Raw genomic sequence first — 13779 nt, 5'->3', positions numbered from 1 at the left:
CAGGCATATTTGTTGTTTGAAATAAATTTCATTAGATAATCTCGATTATGTTAAATTACAAGGAAACGTTTTTAGTTTGATTCAAAATATTGCATTTACTCAACTGTCCTGAAGGATTGCAGATATGTATAATTTAAAAAACAAACAAAAAAACGTAAAATGGCAAATCATGTATTTATATCTCTAACAAACTTTTCTGTCGTGACAAATTTAAGTAAAACCTATTACATATTTTGATATTCAAAGTATTTATAACCTTGAAAATTGTCCAATCTGATTTATCACCCGTAACAACCTTTTACAGTCTTTTGATACTTTCTTGTGTCATTTCCTTCATGAAGATACCCTTAAATTTCACTCCAGATTTAATGTGAATAATTGCAACACTATCTAATTCCATGAACAACTAACTACCCAAAATTTATTCCACATGAAGCTGTTTGGAATGTGAAAATAATGTCCACTAGATGGCAATATCAACCCAGTTAATCCCAACGGTGTGGTCAGAAACAACCTGTTACAGTAGGCCACACACACCATCTTGTATAACTTAGAGAAGAATGCATGTTTGAATAAATACAACATTGCGCATGAAGCAAGACTGCTGTATAAGAAAGTGGTTCACTATTGTACATTAAAAGGGATGGGGTGTGTTTCAGAGGGTGGTTTTACTTATTTCTTGGTTTATACATAAATGTTTCAGATTATGATTCAGATGTTACGTATATAATCATGTGCTTGGTATATTATGATGTCCGTGAATGGGTGTGTGTGCTTCCGCTGGGTCTGCGGGATGTTGGCCCACAATTACTGCAGCTCTCAGGTCACTGCTCCGTTCTCACATACATACTTGACATTCCTTCCTCGACGTGATTACCATACACCTTCCACTCTTGGGTTTGGCTACGCAAAATATTTCCATCATTCCCCGAGTGCAGCTGGAACAATGTTCCACAAATGAACAAATCGGCCCACCGGCACCCCTGACTTGCTCCTCTTTATCCCACAGCCTCGTTGCCCTCCCGCCTCAACACCGGTTCCTGTTGCCTTGCAATCGGAATCCTCTGAGTCAGCTGTTTGTGTGCCAGTACGATTGGATCATTTGGCAGCAACATCTCTTCAATGACCTCCTGCTATGATATGGAAGGAAGGGGAGGGTAATGGGGGAAAGATGAGAAGAGAAGTAACTCAAACACAATAGGGCATGTTGGTGCTTCACGCTGCAGGGAGGAAATCGACACGCAGCTTTTATTTAGTGACTGCGCAACGGTTTCCGAACGAGGCAGTTCATCTCGGACGAAAACAGTAAAATTGGAGAAAAGATGACTCTTGACATGTGACGTCACCACCGTATGCATGCATCGTTAGTAGATGGAGTAGCGTTTTATTCGATTTTCTTGATCAATAAAGTCTAAAAATTCCTATACAATAATATGTTATATGTTACTCCACTAGACTAAAGACATCATTGTGATTAATATTGCGTTTAGGGAATATGAATTAAGCTGCAAAATCCACCCGTTTTTGCCCAGTGGTCAGGTATTGACCAATCACGGCTCAGCTTGTGAACGTCACATGACCAAACTCAGAAAACAGGTGATCCGTGATCGGTCTTTATCTGAGCCCAAAATGGCATTTTCAGAGACCGCAAGTGGAAAAAATGGCCACCCCCTTAGATGAATACAAACGGGTGGGTTTTATTGATTAATTCATATTCTACAAACACAATGTAAATCAGAATGTCATGTTTAGACTAGTGGAGACTCATAGAACCTATTACTGTAAAGAGTTTTATATTTTACTTGACTTCACTAAGATCAATATACAGGTCATACTAACAGAAAAAATTGCGTCACAAACTGGGGGTGGGGGGAACTGCACTATTTGGCGACTGTGTGCTACTGGTACTACTAGTGACGTAACAATTCTACTACTTAACTACAACAGCTAGTGCTTTACTAGTAGTGATAGACTCGTGCCTAGATGTCATTGCCTATGCATAAATTGGCCTACTAGTAATCAGATTGTTTTTTCTTTGGCAAATCACAACTTTATTTATTAGTAATTTGACTTTTTAGTATCCTTCCACCCAGGCCAGATTTAATGTAAATTCCTTTGAATCTCTAATCTGCAATTTGTGTATCCCATGGACACAGAACACTAATTAGCCCACTGCAGGGTTATTGAGGCCACACCCCCTGCATGCACTGTGCATTCATGCTTCATTCTCTTCAACAGTCATGTGTGGTTGTTCTCATGTAGGATTCTGAAGTCTGAAATTGTCTTTTCTTGTGCGTAATCATGTGGGGACAAATCAGTTCAGAGGCACATTGAAATGTTTCTGTAAGGTTTACTGAGTCGAGAAAGACTGCTGCACACATAGCTGAAATAAATAAATGAAATAATTTTATCATAATAATTATACTAACATCATAGTAGGATTGCTTATTTTGTGTTTCTGTTTTCTTTTTATATATATAATATATATAGCTTTCAATAAATTGTTCCCTTTAATATTTTGTTCTTCTGAGTGTATGCATGAGACTTTGGTTTGTTCCATTGAATGTCCTGGTAGCAGCATTCTGTATCCACGGTATCGCACAGGAGCATCATCCCCCGGGGGTTGTTTCTATAGTGATGCTTCTAGAAGGCACCTTCCCTTGTGTGCTCCCCGTCTGTGCTCATCTTTGCCCCTCTACACCACTTAGCAGAGTGTTGTGTCCTCTGTGGTCATGGTAAAAGGGCGGAGTCCTGAAGAAGGCCCTCAGTTGTCTTTGGTTGCTCACTGCTTTGGTGTTCTGCGATTGGCTGGTTGTTTTTGGTACATTTGTTCTATACATTCCAGTTGCTCCATGCCGTCGGAGTCTCCAGAGTCCCTCTTGATTGAGCTTCTCCCCACATGCTTGTTGATGCACTCACACAAACACACACATTAATTTCTTAATTGTCCCTGTTACAGGCATGCATGTATTAAGTGAGTCTGTCACCCCGTTCCCTCACTGATCCATCCACCAATCACTCTCACAGGATCTTACCAATCTAGCGGTAAGAGGAATAAGTGCATCGCATGTCAACAGTCCATTCTTGGTCCTCGATCTGCGCGGATCATTCCATCCCTTTGTCCACAATGCAGTCTTTTCCCTTTAGACTGAGTACCCACTCACCCCTTTTCACCCTTGTCCTCTCTGTATGGGCCAGTTGTAATTCCATTCTTGATATTGTCCAGCTGGTCCACAGCAGGAGATGTAAAAAGGCCATGTGTTTTTTTGTGGTTGTGGAATGAAGGTCTTTGTGGGGCCGTGAGCCTTGGACTCTTTTGGCTGCCCTTCAGGTATTCTGTCAATAGTTCTGGTCTGTGAAGGGAAGCAGACCAGGTCCATATCGCTTCCAGTGATGGACCACCAAGGGTCCGGTTGGTCCCAGAGAGGGAAAAAAAAAGGAATGATCTACAACTATGGGGCTGTAGTGGCAAATAGGTTGGTGTAAAGATAAACCCCATGAATGATTCATCAAGTTTCTGGTCAATGTTTGTCCCAACAAAGCGAGTTCTTCAGTGGAATGCGAATGGTTTTTGGTTGACTGGTTCAGCCTTTGGCAGGCTCAAGTCAAGGCTTTCGGGCAACTCGAGTTTGGGCGTGAACCACCATTAGCGGGGCCCAGTAGCACGCACCCTCTTGCCTCTCTTGCTGATGGTGGTGAAGCGAAATGGTGTGGTGAGGTCAGGTTGCTCCCCAGGCGGGAAACGTTTCATGAAGTGTACATCCTGCTGGTTGGGGAGCGTGTGGGGGCCGCGGCGAGGGCGCCCTCTTTTTGTGAAGCCCACATACCAGCCCGTGTAGCGTGCGGACATCAGAGCTGTATAGTGGTTTTCCAGAACCTTTTCCACAAAGACACAGTCGGCACTTCTGTTACTGGCCTTCTGATGAAGAGGAAGCACAGGCAACCACGTGTGAAGAAAAGAAAAACAAAGAGAAATTGTCAGAACAGAGTATCACAATAATTTTGTATTGGACATGTTGATGTAAACAAAATTCATTCTTACCTTTCCTACTAGCTTGCCCCGGCGGTTCATGCACAAGTAGAAGTTGGTTTCTTTGCCCCGGATTCTCACCTGGCTACCAAAGGTGTCTGCCTCCACTACGAGCTGGGCTTGTGAAGGGACAGACAGATGGACAGACAGACGTTAGAGCCAATGAAGACAATGGCAACGTGTGGGTGTCAACACAGTAGAATCTCTATCTGTTATTTTAGTCTATGTTTGAGATCTACGTCTACTAAAGGAATCCTGTGGCATTTGCCTTGTTCAGTGTGCAAGAAGAAGCTGTAGATGTGCGCTCACAATGCCCTGAGTATCTGACACTCCCTGGCCAAGACGAACTATTGCCATGCTGGCGCAACCTCCCAACTCACAAGACCTGGCTCGGTATGATTTCCTCGCCCACCCCTTTGAAGACAAGGACAGCCGTGACTACAGATCTGTGGAGAATCCTGCAAAATCCTTCAAGGAGTGCATGAAGTGGCAGAGAAGACTGGGAAATTGTATTATACTTTATGGGAATTACTTTGAAGTAGAAAACGTGTTGTTTGTATTTGAAATATATCTTTTGTGACACCAATCCAAAAACTTTTCTGTCATATCTCACAGAGACTGACAGCCATTCACACGGTCACTGAGAATTTAATCAACGTCGCCTGTGTTGGAGTCAGCCTAATGAACCACTACACCATCAAGACTTACTACCATTTCAGCCTTTTCCATCAAGCAGTATACAATAGTGGGGTACTGTTCAGGACTGAGAACTAGTTGATGAAGCTACAATCAATGCGGCCACTTGATTGTCCAGCACAGAAAAACATGAATGAAAATGACAAATTGTTTCGGAGAAACAATTCGGAAAGCATATGTTCAATTTGGTAAAATTTTGTGCACTTCCATTGTCAAAGGTTGTTTTAAGTACAGAAAACAATAATATATGAATTATTGGTTCCTTTTGTTTGGGGTACTGGATTAGTGTAATTGAATTGAAGGACCCAAGCACATTTTTTATGGCGTCAATGGATCATTCCGTGCCTTCTAGACGAACAGATGGTTTACAGATAAAGTGGTCCACGTAGATGTGAGGCTGCTGCCTACAAATTGGTCTCATAAAAACAAACCATAATACTGGTGGGTTTTTTTTAGCATGCAAAGAGCAAGAGAAGGCTCTGACTGGGTCTCTGTAATTGTATTTGTGCACATACAGGATAGAATACATTCGTCCTTGCGGGCAATATCACTTCCTATCCTCAAAGAGTGTTTGAGCCTGGTTAAAAATAAATCCCTAAAATGGTTCCTACATGACCTTAGTCAACAAAGGGGTCAAGAAAAATCAATAGCTCCTTCCCTCTTGCCCTCTTCCTTTCTCTTCCCCCCAACTCCCCTCTCATATCCCTTCAGCTCTCTTGCATCGCTGTTCATGCATCAGACGCAAGACCCGATTTCTTTAAGTCTTTGGAATGCTTTCTGAAGCATTTACAGTAGACAATGGATTGCTTGAGGTGGAATGTTCGTAATTTGCTTGTGAATGGCGGAGAGATACGATGAAAGCCACCAAAGGAGCATGTAAAGAAACATGAACTCCAGGCTTCCTACTGCCCATCGATTCAGCGTAGTTTAAGAATGGGTTTAGGCGTAATTACATTCAAGGTGGAGAGGAGGATGGAATGGGGGATGGACACAGGGAGTGTTAAAGCATGGAAGTGGAGAGGGAAGGAGGGAGGCAGGGAGAGGAAGCCTGCTGTTTTAAATCCAGAGGAGACAACAGCGAGGATGAGAAATCAATGCGGAGATCGATGAGGAAGATGAGTTTCTACCATCAGGTCTGACACCGCCTACCAGCCTTCTCCTCTAACTAACTCACACTTTTTTTTTCCACACAGACACCTTCATTCTCTCGCTCTCTTTGCATCCTTTGCTCGCTTGTGAATCACTGAGTCAGCAACCAGTCGATGAGGTCTTTGTACTCCTATAAGACAATCTCCAAAGCCTGGGGAGGTATGCACATCTTCCACCTACACCTGTTCACCTGGCTTTGTACTTGTGTGTGTTTGTCTTACCATATTTGTCTCCATCTTCTCCCCGGGCGCTGATTCGACGTCCCAGCACTTGGACATGCTTGCCGCTGGTGCGACTGTACAGCTGGTATACCCGGTGGTGTCGTCGACTCATGGTGTCTCGCACCTGCGTCTGGTTCTCCACATGCACGCTGAAGTTGACCCCATCCACACCGAGTACCTGTTGGAAACACGACAGACAGGTTTGAGAAAGTGTACCTACATTAACTACACGATAAATATTGTAGAGTACGTTTTACTCTCAACAGAGTATATTTGGTCCCACTCTTAAGAGAGTAAAATTTAAACTTGGAAGAGAGTAAAATATTAGAAATACATTTTACTCAAAGTATTTTTACTGTGTACAAGATAATTTGCCCATTAGCAAACAGTAGGAGTGGCATAGCACAGGTGGTAGAGTGGCAGTCTCCCAAGCTGAAGGCCGTGAGTTTGTTCACCAAACCTTGTGTAACTCTTTTTTTTTTTTTAATAAACTAGCAACATGTACTAAAAAAATGTCCTAATAAAATGTACTTGTAATTTCTGAGCGAAAAAAACGTTACTAGTTTTTTGTCGTGGCATAGGCCAATTCTCTCGAACATAGTAAAAATACTTTGAATATTTTATCCTCTTCAGAGTGTAATTTTTACTCTGTTTAGAGTGGGACCAAATATACTCTGTTCAGACTAAAATGTACTCTATAAAATGTACAGTCTTTATTACTGTACTGTAAAAATTCCTTATTGTTGCTTCTCACCTGTAATGGATTGCACATCACCAGCAACATCTGGATACATCTGGAAATAGTCAAAACAGAGCAATAGTAAAAAAAAACAATGACAGCTGCAAGAGTCAAGCATGACACCATCAAAAATTCCCATGGACACCCACACTCACCTCCCCCCCACACCTACCGCACTTTGCCTTATTTGCCAATTGCACACATTGTTGGCTTGACATAAAGACAGGCAGATGTCCAGGCATCAGCAGACAGGCAACAGCTACAGCCCTGTTTATAGCTGTTCTACCTGACTTTTTTTCCAATCCCAAAGGTCTGACCGGGCCATGCCAAAATCTGGCCTCCAAATGACCCGACTGGACGGTACCCGAATGGCAAACATGCCGAGACAAATAGAATATGTTTTGCTTGGGACATCTGAGGGAATGAGTCGCTTTATTGGCTGCTGTGGATATGTAGACAGCTGGGCCTGACTACAGGTGCACACCGGCCTGTGATGTGGTTTTGGCTAGAAGTGGATTGTGGTACCAATTAGAGATGCTATGAATAAGTGAGAACATGAGCTACCAAATGTGCGGAAAAATTATTTCTGGAGGAATAATTATGGTGATGCATAAGTCATGTGTGTAGTCACACTGCTTATTTTTGTTATTACTGACCATGTGCCTCAGCTTTGGACTACTTGAGTCTCATGACAGAAGCAGCTGGTTCTTTTTTCAATTAAAAGATATCTCTATTTATCTAAGATTAGACCACCAACCTTGGAGCTATCGTTTGTTATTTAAAGCTCTCGATCGGTATTGTGCAAAGTCTGGTAGTCCTTGAGCTGCTCTGCATTAGCTACTTGATGACTTTCAGAACCACGCATGGAAGGTGAAAAGCAATTCGACCAATCTTGTCTTTCCCCACCTCATCTCCGTGTGCCGCTTCCATCTGTACTCCGCTCTTTTAGTCCTCCCTATCTCTCTCTCTCTCTCTCTCTCTCTCTCTCTCTCTCTCTCTCTCTCTCTCTCTCTCTCTCTCTCTCTCTCTCTCTCTCTCTCTCTCTCTCTCTCTCTCTCTCCCTACCTCCTATCATTTTCCTGCCTCCCGGTTTATGTTTGGGGTTAGTGAGGTGACTCCTCCGCACTGTCATGGGCATGCACACAGATGTGTGTATACAGAAGGAGCAGGCAGCTGACAGCTGGGCTGAAGCGAAGACATGTGCACCATTTCTGAGACTGGGAGATAGTGGTGGAGAGACCGGCAGCATGGGACACAAAGAGGAAGGTGATGCAAGAATAAATCGCCAGGGAATGCTGCTGGCAAGGACTACAAAAAGGTGAAGATAAAATCTGAAGTTTATGTGAGAGGGAGAAGAGGGCAGTCATAAAAGGTTTCATCTCTCAGGAGGAATAAAAACTAAACACAGTATTAACCACAGAGTGTGGTCTGGTCTGGCGTGAGAAGTAGACAAAAAGATAAATAATGGGATATAAAGGGGAAGAGGTTACAAGTCATGCACATCATAACATAAGTCACCACCAGCTTCTGACTCTGGCAAATGTACCTCTTCGCATACCCTTGCTTTATTCCGCTACTCTTTTTGACACATTCAAAAAAAGGGGATGTCTTCTATGCGCTCCCACTAGTTTAAACACGTCATTTTGATGAATATTGCATTTGTGGAATGTGAATTAAGCAGCAAAATCCAACCATTTTTATCTCTATCAGGGGCAGCCATTTTGCCACTTGCTGCCAACTGAAAATGACATCTCGGTTGGTCAGGGATCAATTAACGACCAATCACAGCTCACCTGGTTTCTGACTTTGGTTATGTGACGTTCGTAAAATGGGCCTTGATTGGTCGCTACCTGAGCAACTGTGATTTCATTATCAGTTGACGGTAAGTGGCAAAATGGCAGCCCCCCCTGAGATGTTTAGACTGCTGGGGATGCAAAAAACATGTGGTAAAGAATTTTTTTTTTTGGGTGGGGGGTTCTTACCCTTTACAATAACTGGTTGGCACTAGTGATGAGTTTAATAATTAACAGATTAACTGATTGTTAAGCTTGTACAATAGATGACTTGGCCACAACCAGTGAATCTGACTGAACTTGTGGTATAAGAACAGTGTTGCTTCAAGTAAGACCAACATCCACGTTATGCCAAATCCTCGGGGCAACATTACTTGGCTCATTTTAACGTTGGCACCAAAACGGGAGAACATGCAGAGAGAAAGTCTCGCATATCAAGTCAAGTAAGAACATTTAGAAAAATAATTCTGTCAACTTGGGAAAATACCTGAACTTTTCTGGCATTGGAAATGTGCTATGATTTAGCTTAGGGTCTATTTATTGGCATTTATTGTGTCTCATTACGTAGGTCCCATCCCAGCATCTCATTTTTATTTATTTTTTGTCCAGTCATAAAGCAGGTTGTTTGGGCCATGTGTATGTCAGTCACACAGTTGTCATAGCGATTCATACAGTAAACCAATTAAAAAGGAATTTTAACAGTTAAATTCCTTCCTATTGACTTTCTCATTCACGTTTGCATCATACTGGAACTAGAACTATTTCCTGATTCTGTGTCTAAGAATCTTGGGAAATGTAGTCAGACCGAATGCGAGCTGAGCGTTTCTGGTGGCGCGTTTCCAATGTTTCGATGTGGGACCGCGAGGTATGTTGTGCCAATGTATTTACCCCGGGGGGAAAAATAAAGTAACAAAAACTGACTTATTTAGCGCTGTTGAACTGTCAACCAAGATAGCATTTAGCAATAGCTAAAGTATTAACACAACCCTTGGTCACCATTTACAGTGAAATTATAGTGTCCTGTTTTAATTTTGAAAGTGTGGTCATCCTTTGTACAACTCATAAAATGTATCCAAGACAAATTCAGTTTTCCCTTTAATCCAAATGGCTCTGTATTTCTAAATCCAGTTGCCTTCAGTTCACCCTTAGTCGATTGCCATGACTTGGATGGCTGAGAATTTACACAGACATATTGTATCCCCATTTCTGACAGCGCATACTTTGTTGTGTTGACTCTTCAGTCATCCTAATAGACGCAGACGTCCAGGGAAATGCTGCGTTGGCCCTCACATTTTACCAACACTGCCAAAAAAACCTGAGCCCCTGTGCATTGTGAGGACTCTCAGCTGTTAAAACACCACGGCCGTACTGCCTTCGAGGACACTGCAGGAAAAGTGCCTCGACACTGGATTCCCCGCTCCCACAAAAACCACAGACACTCCGTGTTATGCCAGCCGCAGAGTGAAGGCGAGAGGAAAGAGGGGACTGCTCGGGGGTGGGGGAGGGATGAGAAAAGGACAAATAGGAGCACAAAAAAGGTTGGGCAGAGCAAAGACAGACCGGAGGTATGGGGGGAGAAGGAAAGCCCGGTGCGCGGTGGCCGTCTGCCAAAACAAGCAAAAGCTCTGACATCATAAACCTGCGTCCCCGCAGATGCACCAGGATAAGACTGCGGTCGAACCAGCGAGCCTCAGCGCGGACCAGTGTGAAGAGAGCGCAATCGGCCTGCTGGGACTCGGCATACAGAGCGGCGGTTTCAGCTGTGTGTAGTAGTGGTTACAGCGGTAGGCCAACACGGCATCGGCGGGCCTCAGCACGTTGCATGTTAGTCTGTGGGCCTCTGTGGCGGCAGTGAGGCAAGTGGGTGTGTGAGTGGTATCAGCAGGAACAGGCCCGACTGTGGAACAATAGTTTGGGAAAGCCTCAAAGTGGAGCTGCGGCTTTTAAGAGAGTAGCAACAGGTTGCTGCGGTTAGGACTTTTCCCCTTTGCATACCACACTTTGATAAAATGGGTGAGACTGGGCGTAGGAAATAAATCCATAAATGTCTGCGGTAAAGTGATAGGCAAGAAGAAAATTGATGGCTCGATGATTGGCTTTGGTCGACCTTAGCTACAACCAGCAGACTAAACAGTCGGTCTGCTCGTCCTCAGATACTGCCGGGCGCCGTCATTCATCAGTTATTAATTCAAAGTTTTATCTCAGCAAACATCTGTGGAAAAACAGTTACTTGCAAGTCAAGGAGACAGATGAAGGCAGTTAGGTGGGTAAAATGGAGAAAAGCGAGATGCAGGGAGGAGAAAGTTGGGCAGCGGCGACGAAACACACCCCGTCCAGGTTGTGCGAGGAATGAGAAGTATCTGGCGATAGCTGCCATGTGGGAGAAGTAGAGCCGATGCAAGCAAAGAAAAATAAATCCCTCTTGGCTTTTAACAAGACACACCTCAAATGGGCAAGTAACAGCCCCCAGAGTATGCATCCTCCCTCAGATTTGCTTTTGGCACTTTATCATGTTCCTATCCCACTAGATAAAGTCTGTGTTACTTGACTTGAAAATATTTTCAGCAGGAAAAAAAAAATTGGAGATGGGAAAACGGCCTTCCAGAGCCAGTTTCGGCCATCCCAGAAGTAAGTGTAGACGGTGATGGAGATGTTTATGGCAGCTTTTATGAGTAACACAGCCCCAAGTGTGACCTAGTGACCCCAAACTGTCAGCCAATCAAAACAGGACTTTCCTGGCATGTTTTCCACGGGGACTGATGAGGAGTGATGTAATCGTTTGACACTGCAACCCCTCCATCATCTTCATGTGTTGCTCGGCTTATTTGAAAGTAGTTTAAACACAAGGGGGAGACTGAGCAGAGAGATCTGATTACTTTGCGATAAAGAGATTGAAAAAGGTCACTTACAAGACGGTCAGCGTGGAAAGAAGGGACCACATCGCTTCCCCCCTCCACTATGGAACTTGGCCCAGAGTCAGTCTCCTCGCTCGGCCTGAGCCAGTCCGACAGTCCGAAGAGTTTCCCTCTGCGGTTGAAATCCGATGGATGTTAGGCAGAGTCAAACAGTTAGAGGCCACTCCAGTTGGCATCGGCGATGGTGTGGCGCACTTCCCACAGCGTGGATAATAAACATGCGGCTGTGGGGAAACTGGTGTTTGAGGCCGGAGTAGTCGGGCCACTGTGACCGCAGGGCAACCTCGAACAGCTGTCCACAGCGTTGGCGAGTGGGCGGGGGCGCAAAATTGTGAGAAAGACGACGCGCGCCCCCGACAAAGGAGAGAACAGGTGAAAACGCGCGCTCTTCTTAAAGATTGTCAAACTCCGAAAAAAGATTGGTGACCCTCAGCAGCCTCGTGCAACGACGCGCGTAATCTTATGCGTAATCCAAACGTCCAGTGCGTAAATGGAAATATGCGCTACGTAGGAGAAGGCGGTGGGTGGTGGGTTCGCTCCGAGATGACAGCAGCAAATGAGCTTCAGTCCCAGCTGAGTAGGTCCAGTAACTGTTTGGGGTTCTTGGCGACGTGAGAAGGATGCTCGCGCACACAGCAGGTGGGAGATGGAGGCTCTGCGGCCGCAGGTTGATGCAAGGCGCCTTCGGTCATGTCTGCTCCCCCGCGGTGCTTCCGCCGGTCTGACGCTTCGGTGACACCACAGTGTCTGTCACAAATGTCGATTAAGGTCCTGGAGCATTCCAGCTCAGAGTAGTGTGTAGAAGGGGCAAAACGAGGGAAGGGGTGGGGGTAACTGGAGAGGATGTGAGCAGCTGTGACTGGGTGGCGGACTCGGGGAGGAAATGACAGCCGCACTTTGCACCTGATTTTCCGGACTTGCCCGCTGCCCTCAGCCGCTGGTTGCAGCCCGGCTGCAGTACTTCTCCCTGCGCCTCCTCGACACAATACCAGCCAAAACACAGCTCGATGACATCACCTCCAAAATGTTTGAAGGGGGAAAATGCAATCCGATCGTTTTATTTATTTTTTTAAACCTAGAAAGTTAAAGCTGTTCCTGTGAAGAGTGAGAGAAGGGGGGGAGCACGAAAGTCTCTCCGCTCCGAGAGAGAAAAAACAGCTCCGCGTTGCAAGAACAGATGAGTCGAGCTCGCCAGGTTAGTGGAGAAATAAAAAGTTGAACACTGCAAACGTTTACCCAAAATCACACTGACAGATCCACTCGCAGTCCAAAACCTGCAGATCCTCTCTTCTCCTTCTTCTTCTCCTTCTTTGACTGCCCCTCTCTTTCATTCACACTTTAGAAAAGACAAAAACTGAGCCCAGCTGTGTGGTTTTATCCACTTTTCTGCTATTATGCAGATGTTTCTCGCTTTAAAAAAAACGCCAGACTCTTTGCATAAACAGCTCTCGTTGAGGGGGCTGCACGGGAGAGGCACGTCGGCAAGCACAGACCTCACTCTAAGAAAACCTGAACAAGATTTTAACAGACGCGGATCAATCCTCCCTTCCTCCCTCCCTTCTTGCCTCTCCTCTCCCTCCCACTTCTCCGTGTGTGTGTGTGTGTGTGTGTGTGTGTCTCTCTATCTCTCTCGCTTTCTCTCTCTCTCTGCACACTTATTTGATCCAATTGGGATTAGTCAGTGGCAATGCCATACTGACTGTCCTACGCGGCAAGAAATTACACTTTCAACAGGTGAGGAACACACGGGAAACTTTCTGACCTTTGCTGTTTCCACTGTCAGTTCACATCATGGAAAAGATTCTATAAAACTGTGGAATGTTGGAACGCATGGCTCAAGAAAGAAGAATTTGGTGTGAATCTAGGAAGATAATAGCCCACATTACGACTGTTTGGCCTTGGTTAACATAAGTTGGGTGGGTGAATTGATGACTATATGAATGAATTCATATGGTGGATGGATGGTTGGCTGAGTGAATGACTACAACAATTTCTCTTGACCTAAACAAAGTGGAAAATTGGACTGAAGGACAGTCTTTAACAGTGAGTAAACATCTGTTTTAAAATCAACTGCTTGGCCCTCATTGCGCGCATACGCCACGGTCCCCCCGGTTGACACCCCCCCCCCCAACCCCCCAGCCGCTCTCCCCACCGCATCAATGTGCGCTCAAGTGATGCATTATGACTCCCTTTTTCTTAAGTTTTAAGTGAAACCTTAAGAGGGGAAATGAAACGG

The 13779-nt window shown here is 44.7% G+C and overlaps 1 protein-coding gene across 1 annotated transcript; it reads right to left on the bottom strand.

Moving 5' to 3' along the window:
- Nucleotides 1–2330: 2330 nt before the first annotated feature.
- fgf18a (fibroblast growth factor 18a) lies at nt 2331–13027 on the bottom strand. Its single transcript, XM_086084630.1, has 5 exons — nt 11538–13027; nt 6851–6890; nt 6097–6274; nt 4043–4149; nt 2331–3919 (listed from the first exon to the last, which is right to left on the bottom strand). The coding sequence occupies exons 1-5, from the start codon at nt 11567–11569 to the stop codon at nt 3647–3649; spliced, it is 630 nt and encodes a 209-aa protein (XP_085940756.1). The 5' UTR covers nt 11570–13027; the 3' UTR covers nt 2331–3646.
- Nucleotides 13028–13779: the final 752 nt, after the last annotated feature.

This window comes from Leptonotus elevatus, chromosome 9, assembly GCF_054856555.1.
Source record: "Leptonotus elevatus isolate MCC_2025b chromosome 9, RoL_Lele_1.0, whole genome shotgun sequence".
NCBI lineage: Eukaryota > Metazoa > Chordata > Actinopteri > Syngnathiformes > Syngnathidae > Leptonotus > Leptonotus elevatus.
Note: the sequence above shows the minus strand (reverse complement) of the source record. Positions and strands in the feature narration are given on the sequence as shown.